This window comes from Oryza glaberrima, chromosome 3 (genome assembly GCF_000147395.1).
Source record: "Oryza glaberrima chromosome 3, OglaRS2, whole genome shotgun sequence".
In the NCBI taxonomy this organism is placed as follows: Eukaryota; Viridiplantae; Streptophyta; class Magnoliopsida; order Poales; family Poaceae; genus Oryza; species Oryza glaberrima.
In genome coordinates, this window is record NC_068328.1 from 3,581,515 (window position 1) to 3,607,962 (window position 26,448).

Genomic DNA, 26,448 nt, shown 5'->3' on the forward strand with positions numbered 1-26,448 from the left:
ACATAATAGAATGCCATCTATCATCACACCTAGGAATGCACTAGGGCTCTAGACAAAAAGAAAAACATGAAAAAAATTTTTACCAAGGTCGATACTGTAGTGAAAGAAGCTTCCACTCTCCATATAACTACGGGAGATCTTAATCAGAGGAATTGACAGGTATTACTCTGACACAAGAGGAATCATCTGATCTGGAGATACTGAAGGTCAGCTGTCTTCAGTTCAACACATTTGAGAAATATACAGCCACTTTTGGGAAATCCAAGGCTACTTGCTGATGAATATTAAAATTAAAGTTCTGACAACGTTCTTGGTGCCAATAGCCCAAGGAATACAATAAACCTATTTCAATTAACAAAGAAAAGAATCCAGATCTTGCTGCAGAACCCCAACATGCTCATCATTGAAAGCTAGATTATACTAGGGTGGACGGTTGGTAAACAGTTGTTAAAATAAATTATTTGAGACCAAAGCTATTAGTAACCATCTTACGGAGGAAGCCATTCAGGACCAAGCGTCAATGATGAGAAAAAAAAGAGTAACGAGTGTTACAAGGCAGCAAGGTGACTGCTCGTAAATTTCTTCACTCTGCAGTAAATAATCATGCCTTAGTGTTTGTGAGACAAGAAAGCAAATACATAGGTTTCCAGCAAAGCTGAATAGGAGTTGAATGTGTTGAGATAGCTTCAGGAAGGGAATTCAAGGAAAGGGAGTGGAGATTAAGGGAAAGCATGGAGGTATACTTGTCGTCTTGTCGACACCAAAAGCTTCAGACAACATTTCATGCATGCTGAGTGCATATCACGTCTAAATGTTGTTGTTTATATGTTTCATCCAATCAAATTGTTTCATCTAGGAAGCGGCAGGCAATGGTTAATCAGCATTGTCAAATGAAGTTAATAACTATTTTCATGGTAATAATAGCAACAAGTTACCTGACCACATAAACTACAATTGACTTCTGTAACATACTTCTCGCACTAAACTACCCTGGGTTTTTGGACTTTTAGGGTATAAAACACAACATAGTTTCTCCAACAACATGAGCACAAACTCAGATTTTCAACAAATATATGACGAGACACAAAAGACCCAACACTTCATTGCTACATTAAAATTTTAACAAAGTTGTCATAGCAATTTAAGGTTTTGCAAAGAATTTCGTGCTAGGGAAGGGAACACATAAACAATCAAAGCTAGGTACCCTTATAGCCTCATCTTGTTAAGTTGATTCTTACTAGGTAAATAGACTAAAAGTAGCACAATATGTGATGTCTCATAAAATTTCAGCCCGATGCGCGATTACTGATTGAGAATTGTAACCATGTAATGGAAACTCAAAATAATGGCAATTGGCAAGAATTTTAACAAGAAAATGCTTCTACCATCTCATGTATCCTCTAATAAAAGTGCAATGAAACTAACGTGCAAAAAAATTGAAGTTTTTTATTATAGACAATTAGACAGTGGTAAGAGAAAAGATGCTACCAACAGGGTACTCATAAGTGTAGTACTTTATAAAGGGACTCTGTAGGCAAGACATTTGTCATCAGTAAAACGGGAAAAACAATCAGGGAAAACAGTTGCAACCTATGAGTAGATGGTGGACTGAAGGATGCTGACATGCAAACAAAATCAACTTTACACAGAACCTGGTAAAATCCCGTGACAAAATCGAAACATAAATCAGAGAAGCTTCATACCCAATGATTGGGTAATTAGTGAATGAAGCTTTACATTGTTTATGGGAAAGATGTTTCCTGTATCCAAGACTTTTATGTTCAACAGCATTGCTGAACGATGACAAAGGAGTATTTATTCATTTCCAGGTCACTAACAAGTTTCGATGGACCCTTTGAGAGGTGATCATGTATCTTTTCTATCCTCCTTAATGAAATTGGTAGAGCTCCTACCCTTCCCCCTCAAAAACAAAACTAACAAGTTTCGAATGCAATAAGACCATTGCAGATTGAAGATTAATAGATATTTCTCAAATTAGGTCTACCTAAAGCTTATTAATCAGCATAGAACTAAATTGATAGTGCAGCATCTAAAGCACCACAAGGAAATCCTTCCAATATTAAGACAGATGGCAACTGCCTTTGCATAAATCAAAAGGTTCAAATGGGCCTCGAAGCTTAACTTTTTCATCATTTAGAAGAGCCAAAAATAATTCTAGATTTTAAATATACGGATCTAGTTACTAGATAGGACTTGAGAGAAATATCTAAGTTCCATTTGTATAGAAAAGTATACCAGTCCCCGTTATAGCTTAACAGTACAAATGCTATATTTCCAGTTAAATGATAATCCTTGTTGCAGTATGAGGAGGACAGGGAGTTCAATGATCAAAGAAATACGTGGGATATCAGATACGTGCGTGGAACAACTAACTGGAGGCACAACACTCTTACTAATGAAAAGGAAGTTAGTCTGAAGCTTTCCTGTATCCTTCACTCCCCACCCTTATCATTACATCTAAAAGCGCAGTACACCTGATGGTATAACTTATAAATAGGTTTCTTAAACAACCATGAACTTTACATAATGGATCATGTATGCAGTAATATGCATTACAACCTTTATTTATTTATTTATTTATTTTTTGATAAAGAGAGGCCGCATCTCTCCCGCTTTCATTAACGAAAACGATGGAAAGTTAAGATCAAACCATGCATTACAGCCTTTATATAGTTTAAGATCAAACTATGCATCATTCCCAGAGTTAAAGATCGTGGCCGGAGCTTGTGAAGGCAATGGCCACCGAAGCCCCATTATGGTGTTGAATGTCCAACCCCTTACTTCCTCTAGGTCGCTCAATAATCCTGTGAGAATAGGTTTAGTTTAGTGTTTTTTTCGGTCCTTCCATCTGTATCCCGTCCCCTTCTTGTTTTTCTTTCTCCTGTAAATAACTTTTATTCCTCTTAATACAAATATGCACTCCTTGTGTATTCTAAAAAACAAAACCACAATGGCATATTATTTTTTCCTGATTACTTTTTTTTTTTTGCATATTAACACTTGGATAGCCATACGCATTGATTTAGACCAGCATTTCACAAACAGAAAATCCTTCGCATCATCCCCAGAAAATCCTTCGCCTCTCCAGTCTCCACCCATCCGAACAAGGAGCGCAATCATCTAAGCCTAACACAAGTACGCAATTGCAACCTGCAAAACATCTGCACTGACAGCCGTCCGCGCAAGCATAAGCTAGCAAGGCATTCCTAAACCACCAGTTCTACCACCCTACGAGGCGAAATACACACGAAGAGGACCGACGAAACCGCCACAAACATCACCAAAACTTCTGAGAAGGAGAAGGAGCACGGCATTCACAGTACTTACAGCGGGAGAAACCCTAGCGGAAGCCCGCATCCGCGAAACCGAAGCGGAAGCCAACGCGCCACCAGTGAACCACCCGCGTCGATCGCCGCCGCGGCCGCGCGGGGCGGCCGGAGCCGACCAGAAAATCCACCGGAATTTCACGGGGAATTCCGCCGAGACTAGAGGAGAGAAAAAGGCCACCGCTCCTCCTCCGCTCGGGCCGTACTGGGCCGGTGATCCAGCGGGGGCGGTGCGCGACTCAGTATTTGGGCCTGAGATATTCGCACAGGTGGGCCTCCGATTTGTAGTGGGCCATGGCGAGAGGTGACGACGCGAGGGCGAGGCCGCTTGGCGGCGGCGGAATTTTTGACGGGTTCAAAGCGGAGGTCGTTGGGTTGGTTTGGCTGGCGCGTCTGCGGCGTCGCCGCTTTGCGAGCACCACCGCCGCGAACGGCGAAGTAGTCGAGTACGTCTCGATCGACCGGTCTCCATCCGGCCCATCCGTCTCCAGCACGTACAACGAAAGCACCAACGGAACAGACGAGCGGACGCCGACGGAACTCGGAGTTTTACGCGGATCATCAAGGCCCTGTTCTGTTCTTTTCTGATTATATGCAGATTCTACCTTAATTTCTATTAACACGTTTTGAAAACTATTGCACGTTGTGTTTGTACGAAAATATTTCTATATAAAAATTACTCCAAGGTAAATGTTTGACACCGATGATTTTTTAGTACGTGTTTGACCATTCGTCTTATTCCAAAAATTTAATTAATTATTTATTCTTTTCATATCACTTGATTCATTGTTAAATATACTTTCATATACACATATAGTTTTACATGTTTCACAAACTTTTTTAATAAGACGAACGGTCAAACATGTATTAAAAAGTCAATGGTGTCAAACATTTTAAAACGGAGGGAGTATGAAAGTAATTAATTTTTTAGGTTTATAACAATTAAGTGTTTGGTTGACACAGCTTCAAGAGATTGAGCACAACCAAACGGATTCAACTTCACCTTAATGCGCTTTCATAAAATAAACAGGATAGGTAAAGTTGGGTTTTAAGCAGCTTCATAAATTAATTTTAGACCCAATTTCTAAGGTTAAATTTAAAAGTTTGAGTTCTATCTAACTAATCCTAAAACATTAATCATATGTTAACGACTTTCTAGTTTTATGTGCCTTCGCTTAATCCACATCCTCATCGGGTTGGAACAGGCCCTAACTGTAGTCTTGCTCGTACAGCCGTCGCCGTCAAACCAAGAAAAGATTAGGCTTAGCTACAGCTGCTACCTGCAACCACCACCCTTGCAGTCACGAGGCGATTAGTAGGGAGTATATTAACGAGAGAAGGGGAGCCAGGTGGGCAGAAACATGGCGATCCCTAAAACAGCAAAGCGATGGTAGCAGCAGGCAGCAGCAGCGGTACGCCTTTTGATTGTCAGTCGGACGGACCATGCGCCTTGTGTTCTCGTTTTCTCTGCGCTTTCATCAGGACGTGCGTGCAATGCAATGCAAATGCAAATGCATGGACCACGCCTAATCGCCTCATCAGCTGCTAGTAGTAGTACTACAGAGCGCTGCTGCTATGCTATGCACATCAAAGAATTCAGGCTGTGTTTAGTTCACATTGAAGTTTTTAAGTTTGGTTAAAATTGAAAAGATGTGACTAAAAAATTGTGTGTGTGAAAGGTTTGATGCGATGGAAAGTTAGAAGTTTGGAAAAAAAAACTTTGGAACTAAACAGGGCCTCAGGAACCTACACAACCGCCCCATTAACTCTGCCACCCATTTCCTTAGTCCTAAATTATAGCTGTATCCCCTGAATTTTTCAGCTAGTATATAGTATTACGGTATGGAGAAGTATTTCGATGAGTGTTTCACCTGTGGTACGGTCGTTACTTTGACGGGTGTACGACTGTACGACCCAACTAATCAGCAGTTGAATTGTAGTAGCCTTGTAGGTATACGTATTTGTATGGGCGATTCTACGTTTTTTTTGACGTTTTTGTACATACCAGGTCACCATGGCCTACTATGGGGAGTACGTACGTTTGCTGCGGCTGGGCTGGGCTGGGCGTGAGATGTATGGTTGGGTGCGACGTCCCCATCGGAGGTGACCGCACGATTGATCAGCTCCATCCCATCCATCCATCAACCCATCCGTCGCGGTGTGAACCGAGCCCCTCGCAAAGCTCGCAGCAGCCAAACCAACCAACCCCACCCACAGACGAACTAGTAGTAGTAGCAATCCGCGTCGCCGCCGCCGCCGATCGCGTCGCCGGGGGGGGGGGGGGGGGGGGGGGGGGGGGGGGGGTTGGGGTTGGACCCGCCTGTTGACGGCGGTCCATACGCGGAGGAGGCAAAGGGGACGCAGCAGAAGCGAATCGGTCGTTCGCGGCGCGACGGCGGCGCGGCAGATTGGACATGGGCGCGGGGGAGGAAGAGGAAAATCATCACGTACGCGGCCAGCCAGCACGGCGCAGCATGCGACCAAAATCGCCTTGGCTGGAGGCTGGGCGCCAGCTGCTACGAGTGACCCATCCCCCGTAGCATTATACTCCAACCACTACTACTACTACTACTTCAACCTGTCACGAACCTGAATCCTGACATCAATAACGGCCGGACTGAAAAGCCAACATTTCTCCATTATTAGTTCGCGAAAAAAAAATTGGGTGTCACATGACCGAATGCTGGAAGTGGTTTTCGAACACGAATGAAAAAAAACTAATTTTATAACTCCACTGGAAACCGCGAGACGAATTTATTAAGCCTAATTAATCCGTCATTAGCATATGCGGGTTATTGTAGCATTTTATTACTAATCATGGACTAATTAGGCTCAAAAGATCTGTCTCATGATTTCCATGCAAACTGTGCAATTAGTTTTTCATTTTATCTATATGTAATGCTCTATACATGTGTCTAAAGATTCGATGTGACGTTTTTGAGAAAAAAAATTTAGGAACTAAACAAGACCTTATTACTACTATTTGCAGATTAGTTGATACTCCACTTGTCAATGGATAGTGTACACATATACTATCTCTATCCTAAAATAATTTAACATAGATGATGATGTAACATATTCTAGAATAATAAATCTGGATAAAATTTTATCCAAATTCATTGTCCTAAGATATATCACATAATATCCTAAGTTGAATTATTTTGAGACAATAGGAGTATATGTTCCTGGTAATGTTGTGTGTAAATAATTTGAACAGATTAAAATGGCTAATACGGTAGTAGAGTACTAGCTAATACTCCAACTTCTACATGCTCCGGTGGAGAAGCATGGTACTAGGAGGAGTAGACAGTTAGTACAACCGCGTGTCTTGGATGCAATAAATTGAGTCCCAAAGTGTGGCTTCAACTGGAAGGGAAGGAGGAGGGATCGGTAAGGAGCCATTGCCATCCTAGAAAGCCCTCTTGTACTTCACCGTTCACCAATTCCGCACGGATCGATCAACGAAAAGCAACCAACCCAGTAGTTAGCCTTCACTTGAAGTGACATTTAATTTGCAACGAGATAGAGAGAGAGAGAGAGAGAGAGAGCCTTTGTCTAAGCGTGGGAACGAATCATTGGACCCCCTGCATGCAATGGTGGTAGTAGTAGTACTACTCCAGCAGCAGCTAACACAGCATGCAAATGAGCAAATCGTCTCTCCCTCTTTCTCCCTACTGCTTATCTCTCAGCTAGCGTGATTACACGGATGATGGTGGATGGATCGAGTGTGTGTGTGGGCCTTGAACATGCTTGTGTAGAAAGAAATATATCACATCGCAACAGCGGCGAGCAAGAGAGAGGGGGGGGAGAGCGGTTAGTTAGCCATGTGAAGCAAGCACAACTAGCTTTAGGGCGCCCCCGCGGGGGGGGGGGGGGGGGGGGGGGGGGGGGGGGGTGGAATCGATCCATGCATCCATGGGTGGGCACAGCCGCACCAGCTCATCCACGATCCATCACGCATGTGGCTCCTTCTTCCCCATCCATGGGTTGCTCTCGCCTAGCCTCACCTCACGTACAGTACACCTCTCTCCTACTACTACCAAATGTGCATGTATCATGTAGACAAAATTTGCTACGGGGCATCGAAAAAATGTGTAATTAGCTAGTGGACACCATAAGAACGAGAATTTGCTATCGGGCATAAAAAAAACATATAATTAGCTCGTAGACACTCCGGTGAATTTGGAGAGAGAAACGCTAAATAAAGACAAGTTTGCCCTTGGGCATGCTTATTTCAACTCGACTGGGTCCGGTTCAAACCAACCACAACATAAATCAATCCCCCCATCACAAACCCTAGATTTTGACCGCAGAGGAATAACAGTGGCGGCGACTGCGGCGTGGTGGTTTGAAGCTGGTAGCGGCGAATCTGAGCTGGCAGATGAAGGACTTGAATGGGGATTCGGTGCTCATCACACGGACCGACCTCTTCGCCGCCACCTTCTTCCCTGGTGTCTTCTTCCTGGGCGACATCACCCTAGCGGGCAACGTCCCAGCCATTGCTGAGGCCACGCCGGGCTCACAACTTCAGCGATGCGCGGCTTCAATCCGTTGCCGCCCTCACCGAAGTTGGTCGCCGATCGTTGACCACGTCGCCACTAGTACTTCACAGCGCCGCCCCAATTTCTAGGGTTTGGGGAGAGCGGAAGGGGATTCATGGGAGTGAGACTGGAGATCTTGGTTTGAACCAGACCTAGTCCACTGTAAGCGGAACAATAGCAGGGGCGAAATCGTACTATCACCAGTGTTTCTCTCTCCAAATCCACTGAAAATAATAAAAAAGGCCGCGAGTGTCCACGAGCTAATTACACATTTTTTATGCCCGACAGCAAATTCTCGTTCTTGCGGTGTCCACTAGCTAATTACACATTTTTTCGATGTCCTGTAGTAAATTTTGCCCATCATGTATGTGTGCATACGTGTACTTTATTTGTACTATTGCATTACCGCGGATTATTTGCTTAGATGTTTCTAAAAAATCTCTCTCCGGCGCCGCAGCGCAGAGACGGTCGATCTCGCGCGACCAATCTAGGGGACCGCGTTGATCCAGCGTGATCAATCCGTTGCACCGCATTGGTTTCACGTGATCAATCAGTTGGACCGGCCCGTCCCGCCGGTTCCGTGCCTTCGAGCTACGGCAATAGCGCGGTGGCTGGTGGCACGGCCCATCCCGCGAGGAATGTATACTTTCGCAAATATTTTTAAAATGATATATGTATGTAAATTTTTTTTAAAAAAACAATAACATCCTCTCATCTATATATTAGATTCATTGCTCCTTTCAAACCTAGTAATATGAAACTATTCAACAATCTTCTCTTCATCAATTGGTGTCTATCAGTCATTTCAACAAACTCTCTCTTCATTGTATACTCCCGTAGACACCCACGGTATATTAGACCTTCACACTCTAGTGTTCATCGAGCTAAAAATATTGAACTTGACAGGCTCGATCTGGTACTTATCATAGGATCGTAAATATTATTTCCCACCCTAAAAGCTAGTCAAGGAGGTAAGAGCCTTTCTTATATATTCGGTTCTTTGCCCTTCCACAGCTAACATGGAATTTCTCAATAAATAATCGATTTAAATGTGGCCTCAGTAGAAGGGCTTGGGTGGAGTGTGGAAAATTCAAAGAAAACGGTGGTGATGATTCTTACGGAGGCTTATAAAAGACTCCCATGCATTTGTATAAAAGAATAATGTTGATTGTGCTTGTTTCAAGTGGTAGATAGCTAGCCGTGTAAAAAGGAACACGTTGGAATCGTGTGCGGCACAAGCTGAGACGGGGTCAAATAAAACTCTAATCAGAGAGTTGATCTAGCTCAAGCCAGGACAGTGACACGGTTCATATACTGTTGCCATGTTCTTATTCTTTTTAAGCCGCAGTTTCAATTTTTCTTCACATTGACACGAGGGAATCATATTCTTTCTTCTTCGTCGTCTCTCTTTCTCTGGTTGGCTGATGCATTTTGCCTCTCTTTTCCTTTTTACCCTCCATAACTATCCTCTCTTTTTTTTCCTCACTGATTCCACCAAGGCAGCGAGAAAGTTTAGGCTTTAGAATTATTCCTGATTGGTGGGTTAAGTTGTCGTCATCCTCCAATTTCTTTAAAGTAAGTACAGTTGGAGGGAGAGAGAGAGAGAATTTTTTTGGCCAAGTGAAAGGATGCACAGAAAGAGAGAAAAGGAAAAGAGGAAAAAATAGCATAAAGTGTTGGTTGCACTTGGTGTCATAGATGGGAGGGCACTTCTTTTTAGGGAAGATCCCTTAATCCCACTCATTAACATGGATAATCAACGCAAAAAACCCAGTGGGCACTACTAACAGAAATCATAGCCCCAGTGACCAAGAACAAATGGGAGTGTGTTAGCAGTAGCACTCCCGGTACTTAACATCAGAAACTAAAACCGATCACCACTTGATACTACTACCACAAATGCAGTCGTTGAGATTCCAACATCTGTTCAGTTATCCAAATAAATGGATACCAGCACATTTTCATCAACTACTGGATCACCTACAATCCAAAATGTCCCAACTCAGTAAGCTCGGTAGCTGCTAGTAATTCTCAATTCTGTCTCTAATTTCTACTCAAAACTCCTGGTCGATGCCGTCCATATCTGCATATCAGTATCCTCAGGTAGTAGTAGTAGGATTGTGTCACAAGATCAAATCTTCAGAGCCATGATTAAGTACAGAGACCATAACAGCATCAAGATTCAGACAAAACCACGCCGCCGTAGTAGTAGTAGCAGTAGTTGGTACTACCACTACAGACTACAGAGTCGAGTCGCCAATTTCAACATCGTGGCGAGCGATGAAAAAAGCTCGACGAGGCTTTCAGCCTTTCAGCACTTCGGCATCAGATGGTTGGCTTGGCTAGATCCGCGTCAAGTACAGAGGCAGCAGCAGTTATAGGTTGTTGGTGCAATGCAGTTGTCTCGGCCGCCGAGCGGCGAGTACACAGCTTCTCCGTCCGTCCTCTGCCCCCTGCCTGCCTCTGCTTGCTTCCTGCGCTTTTTTTTGGGGGAAAACTCTGCAGCTATAGCTTGCAGAGTAGCCGCCGATGCGTCGTTGCTGCCACTGCCAGGGAGGAGTAGTAGTGGTAAGTACAGTAGTACGTGTGAAAAGTGAAAAAATTCACCTGGAGTGCCGGTCTACTGGAAATACTCTCCGAATAAATTCATTTTTTTTAACTCTAACCGTTTATCCTGAAATAAATTTATCTTTGAGTAATTGTTATATTGAAATTTGTGAAAAATGGAGAGTAAATGCATTGATAATAAATAGAAAAAAGAAATAATTGTATTAAGATTTTAGAAAGTGATGGTATTTTGATCTTTCTGGTTTTGTATTTGTATGTGTGGGATGGGTGAGAAATAAACTTATTTTGTGATAGAGAGTATGCCACTCAGGCTAGTTGTTTCTAATGAAATACGGATTTTATCCATTTCTGTTAGTAAGCTTTTTCAAACTGATAAATGGAGTATTTCTTGTAAAAAAATTTATATAAAGTTACTTTAAAATATCACGTAAACATAATTTTTAAATTTATAATGATTAAAAATTAATTAACTATGCGCTAATGATTTTCTCACTTCGCGGCAACATATGTTTTGTGTGTCGGTGGCAGACTTTCAGCGTTTCAGAGACGGTTTAATTAAGTCGCTGATGAACATGTTTATTTTTCAGCATTGGGGTTGGGGCCAACCCTTGCCAAAGTTTTGTTGTTGTTGGTTGCGTTGATAAAGAGTATTTTCTGTTATTCTGAACAGCCGCAACACCTCACATCATCAGTTGAGATGATAATGATGACGATGATGAGAGGGAGAGAGAGAGAGGGGGACTGAAATATGATTGTCAGCTTGGCAAAGAAAATGACACCGTAGCTGGTGTTACGGATTACTCCGTATTACATGGCTAGACTAATACTAGTACATATAGTATCTGCAGTTTATGGCGCTGTTTAATTAGTTCAGGACCAAGACATTCAACTGCATTAGGTATTAACTACGGCTGCTGACAAATTAAGAAAAATCTATAGAAAATGTGCTCCTCTTTAGTCTTTTCCATGGAATTTCCATCCGGCGGTTATCTTAAGATTTCTTAAAAGAACATCAATTTCCTAGCTTTTGATTGATATAGAAATGTATACTCTTTCACATACGTACGGGTGATAACACGTAACTAAATCATGCTGCACCATACACGTGCGTGTGCATCTATTCTACATCCAATACTAGGAGTTAGATTTAGGTGTAGTCCGAACAAACACACTCGCTCCAGCCACTGATCTTTTGGCTTGTTCTCTACAAATTCGTATCAATGCATATTGTTACATTGTTGTTTTCTCATTTGATCGGCAACGATGACACCATACTCGCTGCACGGAGCAGTAGCACGATGGATTGATTATAGGTAAGTAAAAATACATGAGGGTACGACAAAAACAACTAGAGGCTCAGACAAGATGAAGAAGGCATGTTCTGCTGACACACGCTACCGGATATAGGTGCAATGTAAAATAGCGTATAGACAAAAAAGAAAGGGTAAACTAGATTGAGTCATGAGGATTAAGGGACGGATAGGTTCACAGGATCTATACACCTTTAAAACTACTATAAGCCATTAAAAAGCGACTAACTTTATAGAAAAAAAACCATGCAACCCATGGTTGACGACTATCTTTTCCAAACCATTTTTTCACACAAACACTATATTTATTCGGTCAAACTTGACACACCGGTATAAGTACACTTTCCATAAATTTTGTGTAAATGAACTTATACACAGATAAGAAAAGAAAAAAGGAAACATTTTTCATAATACAAGAAATTGGGGCTGCCATGCCAATCAGCAAGGCAGGCAGATGAAAAGAAAGGAGGGGAGGCGATGGATGGAGACGCATACGCCGTGTCTGTACAGCCAGCGGAGGCTGCACAGAATCCACCTAAGCTTCAGGTGAGCTGGCCCTGGCCGGTGGCCGCTTGCCTTTTCTATTTCTGAGGCCCTGCCCGGTTTCCAATTTCAACGAGCCAAAACAGACGGAGAGCAGCAGCAGCAGAGAGAAGGAGAAGAAAAATAATGGAGGAATAAAAAGGGCAAGACAGAGAGAGAGAGAAAAAAAAAAGAAAGGCAAGAGAGGAGAGAATCCCAATTCCCCAAGTACACGAGAGGGGAGAGGAGAGCAGAGCGCACTACAAGAGAGGAGAGAGAGAGAGAGAGGGTGTGAGGAGGAGAGAGGGGCAGCCAGCAGCAGGGGCAGCCAGCAGCAGAGGCAGAAGCATTAGAAGCGGGCAGCAGTAGATAGAGCCATCTATCTGTACAGGTATAAATCCTTCCTTCCTTCCTTCCTCCTCGCTCATCGATAGGAGGAGAGAGAGAGAGAGAGGGAGGGGGGCAGATTGGGTGGTGTGGTGGTGGGGATTTTTCTCGGGTGCGGGGGGGATATAGGGGATGAGCTGATTGGGGGGTGGTCGGTTCAAAGCCGCGATCTTTGAGTCGGGATCTGGGGTTCGTGATCCCCTCTTCCCCCAACTATGGGTTCGATCTAGGTGCGTACCTGTGTTATTTCTCGCTTTTTTTTTTGTTTGATCTCTTTAATCTTGCTCCGTCGAGTTAGATTCGAGTTGTTCGAGATTTTGCGGGGGGTGAAAGATTTGGTTTTGGGGGGAGATCGATTGAGGCATCGGTGGAAGATTCGATTTTTGTGCCTCGTTTTATTTTACACTCGGTTCTCAGATCTCAGCGGTTCCAAACCCTGCCAAATTTTTCCTAGCAGATCTCAGCGGTTTCTTCCGGTTCTTGATCCATTTGTACCGGTCGATTTCATCCTCGCTTACCCTTTTTTTTCCTCCTTTTATAAATTCGATTCCTGCAGATCACGGCAAGGAGATTAGAGAGGGAGCGAAAGATCTTTCCTTTTTTTTTGTATCAAAAATCTCAGAAGAGCAGGAGGAAAACCAAGGAGGAAAGAGGAATAAATCGGGAGCGAGGGAGAAGGCATGATGCTGGAAGGCAACTCCTGCCTCATCTCGCGCTCCCTGCCGAGCTCCTGCGAGCCGGAGACCCAGTGGGCGTACCTCTCCCACGAGGTGCTCAACGGCAAGCGCCCGGCGCCGGAGGATGCGGAAGCCGAGGACATGGACGAGGTTGACTGCGGCGGCGGGAAGCGCAGCAAGCCGCCATCACCGCAGCCGCACACGCCGGACATATCTGAGGGCCATGGCTCTAGTCGCCATGTTGCCGCCTCTGGCGGCGGAGAGGAGCATGGCAACGGGAGCAGCCTCATTGGTGCGATTGGCCGTGACCTGACCATCAATTGCCTCCTCCGGCTGTCACGGTCAGACTATGGCTCGGTGGCCTCCCTGAACAAGGACTTCCGGTCGCTCGTGCGCAACGGGGAGATCTACCGCCTGCGTCGCCAGAGCGGGGTGGCAGAGCACTGGGTCTACTTCTCCTGTAACGTCCTCGAGTGGGACGCTTACGACCCATATCGCGAGCGCTGGATCCAAGTGCCCAAGATGCCACCAGATGAATGCTTCATGTGTTCTGACAAGGAATCACTTGCTGTGGGCACTGAACTTCTTGTGTTTGCGATGGCACACATTGTGTTCAGGTATAGCATTCTAACCAATTCATGGACACGGGCTGATCCGATGATCTCACCACGGTGCTTGTTTGGGTCAACAAGTGTTGGGGCAAAGGCATATGTTGCTGGGGGCACTGATTCTTCTGGCAGGATATTGAGCTCTGCAGAAATGTACGACTCGGAGACACATTCTTGGACACCCCTTCCCAGCATGAATCGGGCAAGGAAGATGTGCTCCGGGGTGTTCATGGATGGCAAGTTCTATGTGGTTGGTGGTGTTGCCAGCAACAACAAGGTGTTGACATGCGGTGAGGAATATGACCTGAAGAGGCGATCTTGGAGGGTGATCGAAAACATGTCTGAGGGTCTCAACGGAGTGACTGGTGCTCCTCCACTTATTGCTGTTGTTAACAATGAGCTTTATGCTGCTGATTATAGTGAAAAGGATGTGAAGAAGTATGACAAGCAAAACAATAAATGGATCACTCTTGGTAAGTTGCCTGAACGGTCTGTGTCAATGAATGGGTGGGGCCTTGCTTTCCGAGCATGTGGTGATCGGTTGATTGTCATCGGCGGCCCAAGGACTTCTATTGGTGGTACGATTGAGCTTAATTCATGGACCCCGGATGAGCGGCCGCCTGTGTGGAATTTGATTGCCAGGCGGCCATCTGGGAACTTCGTGTATAATTGTGCTGTGATGGGCTGTTGAATCCACTGAATAAAGATTCAATATGGTGGATTATTTATGAAGGATGGTATGCACAAAGGCAGCCTGTTCAATTGCTTCAGTCCTGATGCTCCGTAGCGATTTCTGCCTTCTGTCCAGTTTCAGATTCAACTGGGCATCTGCTGAGTGGCAGCAGTCATGTAACCCCCTGAGTTCTTCTAATACTTCTGTTTTCCTCGCTAATCCATTTCAACATTTGCATTTGGATCAACTGCTCGTGATTTGAAAGATACGAGACTATGCAAAACAGTGTTATATTAATAATCTAGGAACAGCTTTCAGAAGGCTTTTCACTATTGATGAACAACCTGTTAAGCAATACTCGATTCATATGTGGCTGCAACAAAGATATTCATCAATTATGAACACCATGCCTTATGTTTGCTGGTATAATTTTCTTTTATCAACTTTACTTGCTTCATGATGTGCTTGTCTTTCATGAAGTTTTTTACTAGCAACAACGATATGTTTCATCCTAGTTGTGACTTTTGTTTGTATAAACATGTCTGGGCTGAGAGCTGACCTTGCTTGGTATTGTTTTAGTTTAGTTGTTTCTCATAAGTTTGTCGTATCACTGATGATCCGCAGAAACTCTGACGGATTCATTTCATTGATTCCTTTTTAGTAAACCACTAATGGAATATCATTCTCTATCCTGGGTTATTACTAAGCTTTTATTAGAAATGCCCTATAGTGAAAAAACATAGTGGTGTACCACTGCCCTTTTTATATCATAATCTTTTGAAAGGCTTGGGGTCTTTTTTGCGTGACTGCATGCAAACTTATTTTGGATGGGTAACTCTCAGTAATTCTAAATTCTGTGATAATTAACTAATTGGTATAACTTTTTTTTTAATAAAAGCTTCTTCCGTTACTTGTCAAGTGACTTGCATATATGTGCTGGTGCATGTGGTGATCTTCGCATTAGGAGTAATAGCAGTGTTGATTGAAGAACTGTCAAATATCGCATGAATTGAACTGGAGTAGTTCACTGGAAAACATCCTAGTCACTTGATATTAAAATATTTCTGTTTTCATGCTGTTTGGAAGTAAAAAACCATTCTTTTTTTGCTGCTTGTGAGCAATCATCAGGGATGCCCATGAACATGGAATTTATGAAACATAAATATTTATGGAACAAGAAGGGACAAACTTGTCTCAAGTTACCGCTCATGTGTATTAGACTCAGGCCTCTATTCAAATAACATCTTTCCCCTGTTATGTTAACATTGGCATGCTTCAATTCTGTCATTTACATGAACAACTGCGATCATTTTACTTGGCATATTCTGTGCAAAACCGTATACATGGTTTGCTCTTTTAAACTGGGGATTTGGTTAATTTGATTGCTGTCATACCACCATCTTTGTTGTTAACGTGGAATGTAGAAATATGAATGTGGGAACTGGGAGGTTCTTTTCAAATTACATACTAGTGACATGTTTGCGCTGATTCTGTTCGTGGTATCCTAGTTACTTGTTTTGATTCAGCGATAGCAATTAGCAAGTGTGTGTGATCCAAAAGAAATCAAGCTAGTTATCGATGGGAGTTACAATTTAACAAGTAAAGTTTACAGATATTTTTGAATCGTTCTTTCCTGACCAGAACAAAGATGGCTTCCTTGCAAGGCAGAGAAGTGCATGCTTTCAACCTGTGCTGGCTGTTTCTGAATCTTGACTGGTGGTGTAGTGGTGTGTGCTTCACATCCCTGTGGGTTAGCAGGTCAAAAAAGCATTGTTCAGTCTGGTAGAACCAGAACCAGAACCAGATGACTGTTCCCTTATAGTACAAAGTGAGCCAACTTGATACAACTCCTTTTGCCATAATTTCTAGTATAGCTGGAAATTGCTGACTTGTTCCTGGAGCAGAACAAAAAGGAAGAAACTGACTCTACATAGGATCGGTCGATTTGAAAAATGCACGCCTTCCCTGAATTTGGTTCTGGTTTGTTGCGTGAAGCTTTGTTCTTTTGACCTTCTTGAGCAGCAGCATCAGCTGCTGCTACTGCTCCTCTCATCCTCCTATATCCATTCCAGTGATTATTCCACGAGTTGCCCATTGCTCCTGTGGCTGCTTTACAGCGTCTCTTCTTTTTTTTCCACGGGACGGGAGTGTGCGTTGCGTTTGGAACAGGATCGCAATAATTTGAGTGCAGTCGCTGTTGTACTAGCCTGATGAGTATCGGAGTTCTGTCGTGCGGTTACTGCAACTTCATGAGTGCATGCTTCACTTGCCACAAAACCCATCCTTTTGTTTCTTTTTTTAATTGTTTTTTTCTACAGTTGAGAATAATTAGCAATAAATGCGAGCACCCGTGTTAAGTTTAAGACTTTAACCCGGATGAATTGGTTTCACCACAGAAAATCTGAATAATTGAGATACGCTCACTTCGCTTTCTACAGTTGTTTTGTTTGCTTGGGCATGCTGTTCTCTTCCGTTCTGCAGGCTCTGTCTGATAAAAAAAGATCCTCTAACGTGAAATTACTCCTGACGTGATTATTGATATGTAGATCCTAAGATCCCCGTTAGTCTGATTTCACGTTAGATGGATCTCAATCCCTGTCTGATCGTCTGAACCACCACTGTTGTTCTTCAGTTTCAAATCAGCTCTCTGAAGTGCATTCGTGTTCTAATTTGTGAGTGCGCCATTACCATGCTTCAGTGATTGTTATGTGTTTTTGAAAAGAAATAAATGTTAATGAGTTTTTGACAAGCAAGAAACATGGTCTATAGCTAATAATTTGCTTTGTTATTCTAGAACCTTGTCCTGACCGAATAATCTGAGTCGGTTTACACACTGTATAAACATCAGCCGGAGATGAGATGAGAGAACAATTTAGTGGAGAATATGTCTCAGCATATATATGAGTTATGCCTATCTCCTTTATTCTCAAACCTGCATTATGGCCCAGTTCTACACCCTTTTCATCCTGCTCTTGGAAATTAGTACTCCCATACTGCTCTTAACCTACTGCTGGTAGTTTGGACGGTTAGAATTTCATAAACTGAACTGCAGAAAACATGTTTCCTTCAAATTCCTACGTTTCAAACGAGCCTACCTCAAATCTTAAATATTGAGAACTAACTGTATTCCAAAAAAGAAAAGAGAGGATAGTTTCCACTGAAAAGCCCCCTTCTTTTGGCATTTTCCTCCACTTTTTTGCATGGACGCGAGCGCAGCCGTACGCGAGGCTGGAGACGCCAGAATCATTGCTCCCGGTGGTGCGTCCCCTCATCCTCAAGTTGCAGGAAAGCTTTTCCATATGGGGGACCTTTAATTATTTTTTTTTAGAAAAATACATGAACGATTTTTTTATCGCTATGTGAGGATACAAACGAATAATTAACTACTGTAAATTAAAAAAAATATGATCTATAACCGTATTTAAGAAATTCATGTGTAGATATGTTCTTTTACGAAAATCATACCATCTAGAAACTCGAAAAACGGCGAAGTGAGCGTAACTCAATTGATTAGGTTTCTTATGTGGAAGAACCAGCCTATCTGGATTTACGACTAATTACTCTTTCAGTGTTAGACGATGTATCCGTCGACAATAAGACATCCATACTGACTTCATTATGCCTTGTTCTAAATAAAAAGAAGGAGAAAAAGGAAACTCGAAACACGTGTTGCGTTAATCCATTCTTGCGAAAGGAACAAGCCATGACGCCAACCCCAACATTACTTCTCCCCCTCTGCCGGTGGTCGCCGTCGGCTCGCCGTCACGGCAGGCCGCTGTTCCATCGACGGCGAGGAACGGTGGCCTCGTGTGTTCAGACCGTCTGACTGACCGTCCAAGTCCACGTCTGCGGCTGCTGATGATACGCTCCAAGATACGTACCGTACGTACAAGTGCGTGCCGACCTGGAATTTGCCTCGTTTTTTCCCTTCTTCAAGTGAGAACTACTTCTCCTATCCCATAAAAAACCAATCTAGTATTGAATGTGATATATCCTGTACTACGAATCTAAATATATCTCTATATAGATTCATTGTACTAAAATATATCATATCCAGTTCTAGATTCATGTTTTTTTAGGACGGAGAGAGTAGGGCCTATTTGGTACAGCTACAACTCCTAAATTTAACTCCAGAAGTTAAGTCTGGAGTGGAGTTGTGGAGCTGCCTAAACCTAGCTCCACAATTTTAATATATTTTATGAGAGAGCTCCACCTAACTCCACTCCCAGTTTTAGTGGAGCTGAAACTGTTTGGCTGAGCTCCAGCTCTAAGAGGGGTGAAGCTGAAGCTGTGCCAAACAGGCCCTATATTTATGTGCCTTTGGAGTGATTTATGGGCTGCCAATGGAGGGTTTAGGCCTGCTCGAAGAAGATTAGCGATGGCTATATATGGGCTTCTGAATCTTCTAATAAGGCCAGATTAATGACATGCATGGGCTGCGTGAACTTGAAGTAGTAATCAAAATGCAACCTGAATTTTCTTTTCTTCACATCATTTTGCCATTTCTGTGAGGAGAGGATTGAAGGAGATTAGAAGATACTTAGAATAAGGTGAACTAGTAGTGATGATTAATTGAGTTATTTCAAACTTAAAAATTAAATTAATATGTTTTTTTAAAGTAACTTTTGTATTATATTATTTTTTTGAAAACACATAATGTTTAGTACTTTGAAAACATGTGTGTAAAAAACGAGGAACTTTTCTTCTCAATCGGCTTCTGCCGAACACAGTGTTATAGTCAGGCAGTTTTATTGTGCATGCGTCCGAGCAACGATAGAACTCTCAAGCTGTAAAAAGATACTCCCTCCGTTTCATAATGTAAGTCATTTTAGCATTTTTCACATTTATATTGATGTTAAAAAAACAATTACATTGTTTGTATGTAAATTGCGAGATGAATCTTTTGAGCCTAATTACGCCATGATTTAACAATGTGGTGCTACAGTAAACATTTACTAATGATGGATTAATTAGGTTTAATAGATTCGTGTCGCAGTTTATATGCGAAATCTGTAATTTGTTTTATTATTAGTCTATGTTTAATACTTAAAATATGTGTAAGTATACTTCGAAAGAATTTTTGAAATGGAACTAAACAAGGCCTTAAACGGAAGAAAAAAAAAAACCTAGTACAACTAGCAGAAAGAATTCAATGCTAGTACTCCCACAGTGCAGACTGTAAGAAGATCCCCATAGTGCCAAACTGAAGACGCTGTCTGCCTGCCTCGTAAAAAGGCCAGCATTTCACCCTGCGGTAAATCCCGGATGACACCGACAATAACAACCGCGACGCGAGTGCAGACTGCAGCTGGGAAAACCTACTGCATCTCTCGTGACAAAGGGTCAGAAAAAGTTCCTGGTCCTCCTGCCTCAACACTGCCACTCCTACTCCCTCCGTCCCCCCAAAAAAATTCAAATCTTAGAATTTCGTGTCCAACTTTAACTGTTCGTCTTATATGAAATTTTTTTATAATTCATATTTTATTATTTTTAGATGATAAAACATGATTAATATTTTATGTGTGACTTGTCTTTTTTAATTTTTTTCATAATTTTTTTAAATAATTTTTTAAATAAGACGGACGGTCAAATGTTGGGCATGGAAACCAGGGTTTGTATTTTTTTTGAATGGAGGGAATACACATTGCTTTACCAGAAAAAACTGAAACCTTTTCGCCATCTCTACCCGTTCATTCACCGGCCTACCAGTCTACCACTCACTAAACGTAGGGGTAGGAGTAATTAAGTAATCAAACCAACCAAGATAATTAAACTCGAAATCAACATATAACTGTTGGAATATAAAAGTTAAATTATTCGTCTTTCATGATTAGCTTAAACTTTTAGATTTAACAAGTGGGTACATGCAATCTTCTTCATCTATCCTAAGATAAGTGCGGCATTATAGTTCAAATCTGAAATGAAGAGAATATGGTAATAGATCTAGAGGTTTCAAATGTAAATCGTCACGCTAAAGATTTAAGGGGACCTTACATAAAGAGAAGTGTTAAAATACAAAGTGAATTGTCCGTTTGAACTGGTCGTTACGAACAACTCAATATATACTACGATTTCGCAGGTGGTAGCTTAGCATGTGCTAGCTGGATCGATCACTGATCTCGCCACAGTGGGCAGGATCATCTCGGCGATTCGCCGTAGTACGACGCGCCCAGCGCCCCACGTCCCGGTGCCGGCCGGCGGCCGGGGAGCGCGTACGTCGCGTACCCACAACCAACCAAACCAAACCATCAGCAGCTAGCGTTCGGCGGCAGCATCATGGCACAATCATTTGATCAATTCAGTAGTCGATCGATCGATGAGCTACTAGCAGCTCGCGACGCCAAATCATCCTAGAAATCTCCACCTCCTTTTTTGGCTGCTGCTGCTGCTGCATCCGCAGGCCGATGCATGTGGAGATGTCAGCTTGTACGGGAGATGGTCACAACCACGGACTGATGGATGACATTGTTTGCCTTCCATCGCTTGCCTATGTTTAATTGACGTTAAAATTGGAATTTTAATTAAAATTGAAATAATGTGACGGAAAAGTTTAACGTTTGTGTGTGTAGGAAAATTTTGATGTGATGGAAAAGTTGGAAGTTTGAAAAAAAAAACTTTAGAACTAAAACCAATACCTTACGTTTTATCATGAATTCGATCTGCAGACTGGAGTACCACGGCGCTTCAATTTCTGGCCGTGCAATCAAAACTCTCCGTTGCAGAAATTTCAGAAACTTTGTGGCTGCCATTTCCATCAGTGTCCTTTGTAACCAATGACTGTCCGCAGTAACACTCGCGTACAGTACCAGGATTTAAACACTGCCTCAAGCTGTCCCCATTTCGGTTTCTGAAAATGGAGCGTCGAAGAGCGACGATGTCTGAAACTCTGAAGCCGGCGACGGCGACGTAGCTGGTTGCGAGGCCCCGCTGCACAGCGATTAAACCACCTCCAAGTTAATAGCCCGCGCGTGCCTACGGTCCTACACAATTACTACCTCTGTCCCAAAATAAGTACAGCCGTGAGTTTTCGCATCCAACTTTGATCGTCCGTTTTATATGAAATTTTTTATAATTAGCATTTTTGTTGTTATAAGATGATAAAACATGAATAATACTTTACTCGTGACTTATGTTTTTATTTTTTTTCAAAAAATTTTCAAATAAGACGAATGGTCAAATTGGACGCTGAAAACTATGGCTGCACTTATTTTGGGACGGGGTAGTAGCTGCTTCCACGGATAAATTGGGTTCAGTTCAGTTAAACTCGTCGAAACAAATTGGGAGCAGAAACCGCTAATCAGTTCCGATTTCCGGAACAAACTCGTCGAAAAGTTGGATTCTCTGTCCTCGTTTGAAAGAACGTCAACTTTTTTTCAACTCACGTGGAAAACTGAAACTTATTTTTTTTCAAACAGAATCAAAGGCATGTCCTGAACAAATCTTCTTCTCACATAAAGGACTTCCATTTGACACGAATCTTCAGAATTCAGATCTGAGAGGGTGGTGTTAAAGCCCGAAAATACAGGAAATTGACACGAATCTTCTTCTACCTCCGAGTAGAAGGAGAGGGCTCCACAGATGTCATCTTCGTAGCTAGTTGTAAAGATCAAGTAGAAGCTAGAAACGAAAAATCCAGCACCGGGGAAACCAAGGACCACCACGCTGCACACCGCCATCAAATTGGTCGTTTCGTTTGATCCCCGCAAGATCACGCTACATCAAAGATTGGTCGATTTGCAGGCCAACCATAGCCAGCCCCCACAGAGGAGGCAGCTGACAATTGCCATGCATCGTCCAAGCATTCTTCCTTTCCTCCCAAGTCCCAACTCTGCAGTGTAGATGAGATCTAAATGAGCAGTGATCTTGTCACCTTTGACTAGTAGTACTACTGTAGTAGTGGTACCATGGTTTACAATCCCAGTGGAATCTAGTCCAGATTTCACAAAACTCGGATTTCGTATTAGATTAATAACATAAACGGCTCGGTTTTTGGATATATATTTTTTAAGAAAATTCGAGCCAAATTTTATTTTTTTTACAAGATTTATCTGGATTTTATCAGTTTTTTGACGGTTTATGCGAAATCTGAAGATACCGCTCATTAAACTGATAAAATCCAATAAATCTTGGACTAGTTTTTGCGACGGATTATGAAACTAGAGTGGTACTGTAGTGCTCTAACCAACTGCTACTTTCTTGACCCTGGACCTCCCTGCCTGTGCCTGGTCCTTGCAAATGGTTGTCCAAAGTCAACAATGTTTAGTCATTTGTTGTACTAAAAGGCGTTTCATATCCGTCGGTACTGTATGGAAACGTCCATCAATTTATTGGTACCACTAGTTGAGAAGATTTCATATTTCATAGCCTCTCTGTAGTTTGAGCACTATTCGTATATGGACTAGGACTAGGGGTGCAAATTGTTGCAATAATCGCTCATTTATGTTACATCTAAGGGTGTAGATTGCTAACCCCGCGAACATATTTATATATTAAAATAAATCACGGACCAATTTATTTTAATAAGTGGATTTACGGGTTAGCCACTTACACACATAATTGCACCAACTGAAAGCATCGTAACTAACAAAATAAAAAATAGAGATGATAAAAAAACGAAAACAGAAACAACTTAATTTGTTGCTCTACCAATTGTTTCTCTTTTTACGGTGTATTCGCAAAAAAATACTGCTTTATAATATTATAATTTCCGTATTTCTACGGTTTAGAGGCCCATGCATCAACTCATTAACCAAATCCCTAATACGATTTACATGATTAGAGGAGAGACAATTTGTAATTTACATAGTGAGCTTGACTTTGTTCGGTCATATAGTCATGCAATAAGTGAAAAAAAATTGGTTTAAGATTTTTTTTTCGTTTTTGAGAAAAAAAAAAGGGGATCGTGATTCTGCTGTGTATTTTTGAGATACGGTAACGAGATTTACCCTGTGCGCTGGTCCATGGTGTTCTGTCCTAAGGCCATGTGGGTGAACCCGGAGCCTAGCCCATGGGCCAGGCCAGGGCATCCCGGGCCCACTTCCAGAAGGTCGGCCCGAACTGAAGGCTCGGTGGGCCCATCTCCCCTCCACCCCCCCCTATTAATACACGTTCCCTCCACCCATCTCTTTCCATACAACCACTCCCTGCTTCTACTGAAACCTACAGGCTACTAGCTAGTGCTCTCACTCTCACTCACTCACACTGTCACTTCCACATTTTCTTTGCTCTCTCACTGTCCGTACGTCGTCGGCTTGATCACCAACCTTGCTGACGGTGGTCGGTCGCTGGAGTTCGAGGAGAAGAAGGCAGTAGAGGTGTGGTGGTGATATTGCCGGCGGCGACCATGTCGAGCCGCCGTGGTGGTGGTGGTGGAGGAGGGAGGATCACCGACGAGGAGATCAACGAGCTCATCTCCAAGCTTCAGGCCCTCCTCCCGGAGTCCTCCCGCAGCCGCGGCGCGAGCCGGGTACGTACTTTTTTTTAGATAATAGAAATGGATTACGGTGTCTCGTACCTTTTTATACGGTGGCATCTACCGATCCTGCATTATTGTTGCCGTCACTTGGCGTCGCCACTGCTGCACCAACTGTCACTCACTGGCAGTAGTACACTACACGCAGCACGATTCGTCAATGCAGCTTAGCTAGCTATAGCTAGCAGAGTCTGACAGGATACTAGGATTATTCAGACATTCGGTTTGGTAATTTTGGTTGTGATCTTGACGAGAAATATATTGGATGATGCAGTCTTCGGCGTCGAAGCTGCTCAAGGAGACGTGCAGCTACATCAAGAGCCTGCACCGGGAGGTGGACGACCTGTCCGACCGGCTGTCGGAGCTCATGTCGACGATGGACAACAACAGCCCGCAGGCCGAGATCATCCGGAGCCTCCTCCGGTGATCGATCCTAGCTCTATCAGTAGCTGCAGCGACGACGACGATTGATGGAGGACGAGCTTGCTAGCTAGCGATTGAGGAGGGAGACGACAAGATTTTTTCGCTCTTCTTTGTTTCTTTCTTCGATCTCTCCTGAAAAGGGAAAAGTGTTTGTTTCTCAGGTAATCACCGAAGGCCCCTGCATTGTTTAGGAGAAGAAAAAGGGTTGTCTTGTTTGGTATGTACTGTACCAGGGCTAATAGAGATCGATATATGTGGATTTCTATTAGCTGCTAGTAGAGTTATTAGTAGCTAGATTAGCTACTTAATTTAGCTTGTAGACGTACTACTACTGTACTTAAGCTGCTTTGATAAGCTTCAGAGATGCATCTAGAGGTGTTTGTTTACTTGTTTTGTGGATTGATTGCATTGCCTTTTGCCTTTGATCCAAAGGACAATCTTAACGAGTACGCACAACCAATTCGGATAATCAAACACCACACTACTTTGTGAACAATTAATTAATTTGATGTTGTTGATCTGTTTTTCGTTTCTGGCAATAGAAAAATTCAGACAACTTGGAAATATATTTGCCCGGTAATTAATGATCAAACCGACAAACTGCTACTAAGGCCAAAGCAATCTGCAGTTTTTTTTAAAAAAAAATTAAAACCTCTCGTGCGCGCGTACGTGCGCACATAACGTAGTGGAAGTACACAGCTCGAGTTCTTCGATGCATCCAAGAACAGATCGATGTAAAATTGTAAAGTGTGCAGGGATATCGAAGGAGACGAAGCCGGCAATAGTAAAATTGCAACGTGGCTTAGGACTCCGAAAAGGGGCAACACGTTCTATAAAAGAGAGGTTGATTGATTAAGCATGTTATTGGGATCAAATGTACTAGGCCCTAATACCTAGAGGGTCAAAGTTTTTGGCTCGGCCCTGGGGCTTCACAAATTAAATTAGACCATGGAAAGTCACAGACATGGGGCCCTGCAAAGTGTCAATTGCTACAAGATCTCCAAGCTGTTGAAAATGCAAAATGGAGTACTAGACTACCAGACATCTGGTCAGTTCATTAGTATATTTAAGCTGACAAAATTTCAGTACATATGGATTGTGCTAGGCTTGATTAGAGGCGTCTGATGGTGCCAAATCAATGGCACTATAGCTCCTAGCTCATGTTGTTTTTCATTAATTTCATGACAGGAGAGAATATTCAGCAAACTGATATGCCACTACATGAACAGTGTCACTCTCTTGTCTCTGATATCTCGTGATCTAATCGCTTGATTTGCTCATGTGACAGGTATCTGTGTATGCAGTGTGCACATTGCACAGGTTAATTTGTTTCCGGCGCCTGCGTGCTCAATCTCAATAACTGTGAAGGTTTATCACCCAAGAACTGAAACAGGATATATATGTACATATAGTCAAAATCTCAGGGGCTGTACTGTACAGATACATCCAAAATCCTCCATCCAGCATGGCGATTATCCTAATGGATCATCAGGATTAACTCTCGCATTTATCAAGACCTTGGCAGATACTAAAATAAAAGTTAAACCGCACACTTAGGAAATGGCTCACGCACGCACAGTCCAAGAACTGTGCTGGAGAACGTGCACAGTTTAAATATAAAAAACCATTCTAATCCAAAAACAAGTTTTGGGCCTGAGAAGACGGAGATCAAGAAAGCAACCGGCTTTGTTAGCCCGGTCAGTCATCAAGACTTCAAAGAGGTGTGTGTGTGTTTATATTGATGAGTTCCAAAACCCTGGAAGGGGCTATGGAAAGCAGAGCTGGGAACTAGAATCCGTCAGAAATGTGTGCCTGCTGGATTAACAAGGGATGGATATAGTTTAGGAGCGATTTGAGGAGGAAACAAACTTTCTGTCTGCGACGTGAAGGGCTTTGCAGCAGGTAGCAAGGGGCAGGACG

The 26,448-nt window shown here is 42.8% G+C and overlaps 2 protein-coding genes across 3 annotated transcripts; both read left to right on the forward strand.

Moving 5' to 3' along the window:
• The first annotated feature begins 12,367 nt into the window (after positions 1 to 12,367).
• On the forward strand, positions 12,368 to 15,090 carry LOC127767116 (F-box/kelch-repeat protein At1g74510). 2 transcript variants are annotated; one of them, XM_052292342.1, is made up of 2 exons: positions 12,368 to 12,679; positions 13,232 to 15,090. In XM_052292342.1, exon 2 carries the CDS (start codon positions 13,356 to 13,358, stop codon positions 14,649 to 14,651), a length of 1,296 nt encoding a protein of 431 aa, XP_052148302.1. In that variant the 5' UTR covers positions 12,368 to 12,679; positions 13,232 to 13,355; the 3' UTR covers positions 14,652 to 15,090. The 2 variants fall into 2 exon arrangements, with proteins under 2 accessions (XP_052148302.1, XP_052148303.1); XM_052292343.1 differs by lacking the exon at positions 12,368 to 12,679 and adding an exon at positions 12,762 to 12,905.
• An 8,690-nt stretch (positions 15,091 to 23,780) lies between these two features.
• Positions 23,781 to 24,914, forward strand: LOC127767777 (transcription factor ILI3). Its single transcript, XM_052293219.1, has 2 exons — positions 23,781 to 24,099; positions 24,380 to 24,914. The coding sequence occupies exons 1-2, from the start codon at positions 23,977 to 23,979 to the stop codon at positions 24,530 to 24,532; spliced, it is 276 nt and encodes a 91-aa protein (XP_052149179.1). The 5' UTR covers positions 23,781 to 23,976; the 3' UTR covers positions 24,533 to 24,914.
• Positions 24,915 to 26,448: the final 1,534 nt, after the last annotated feature.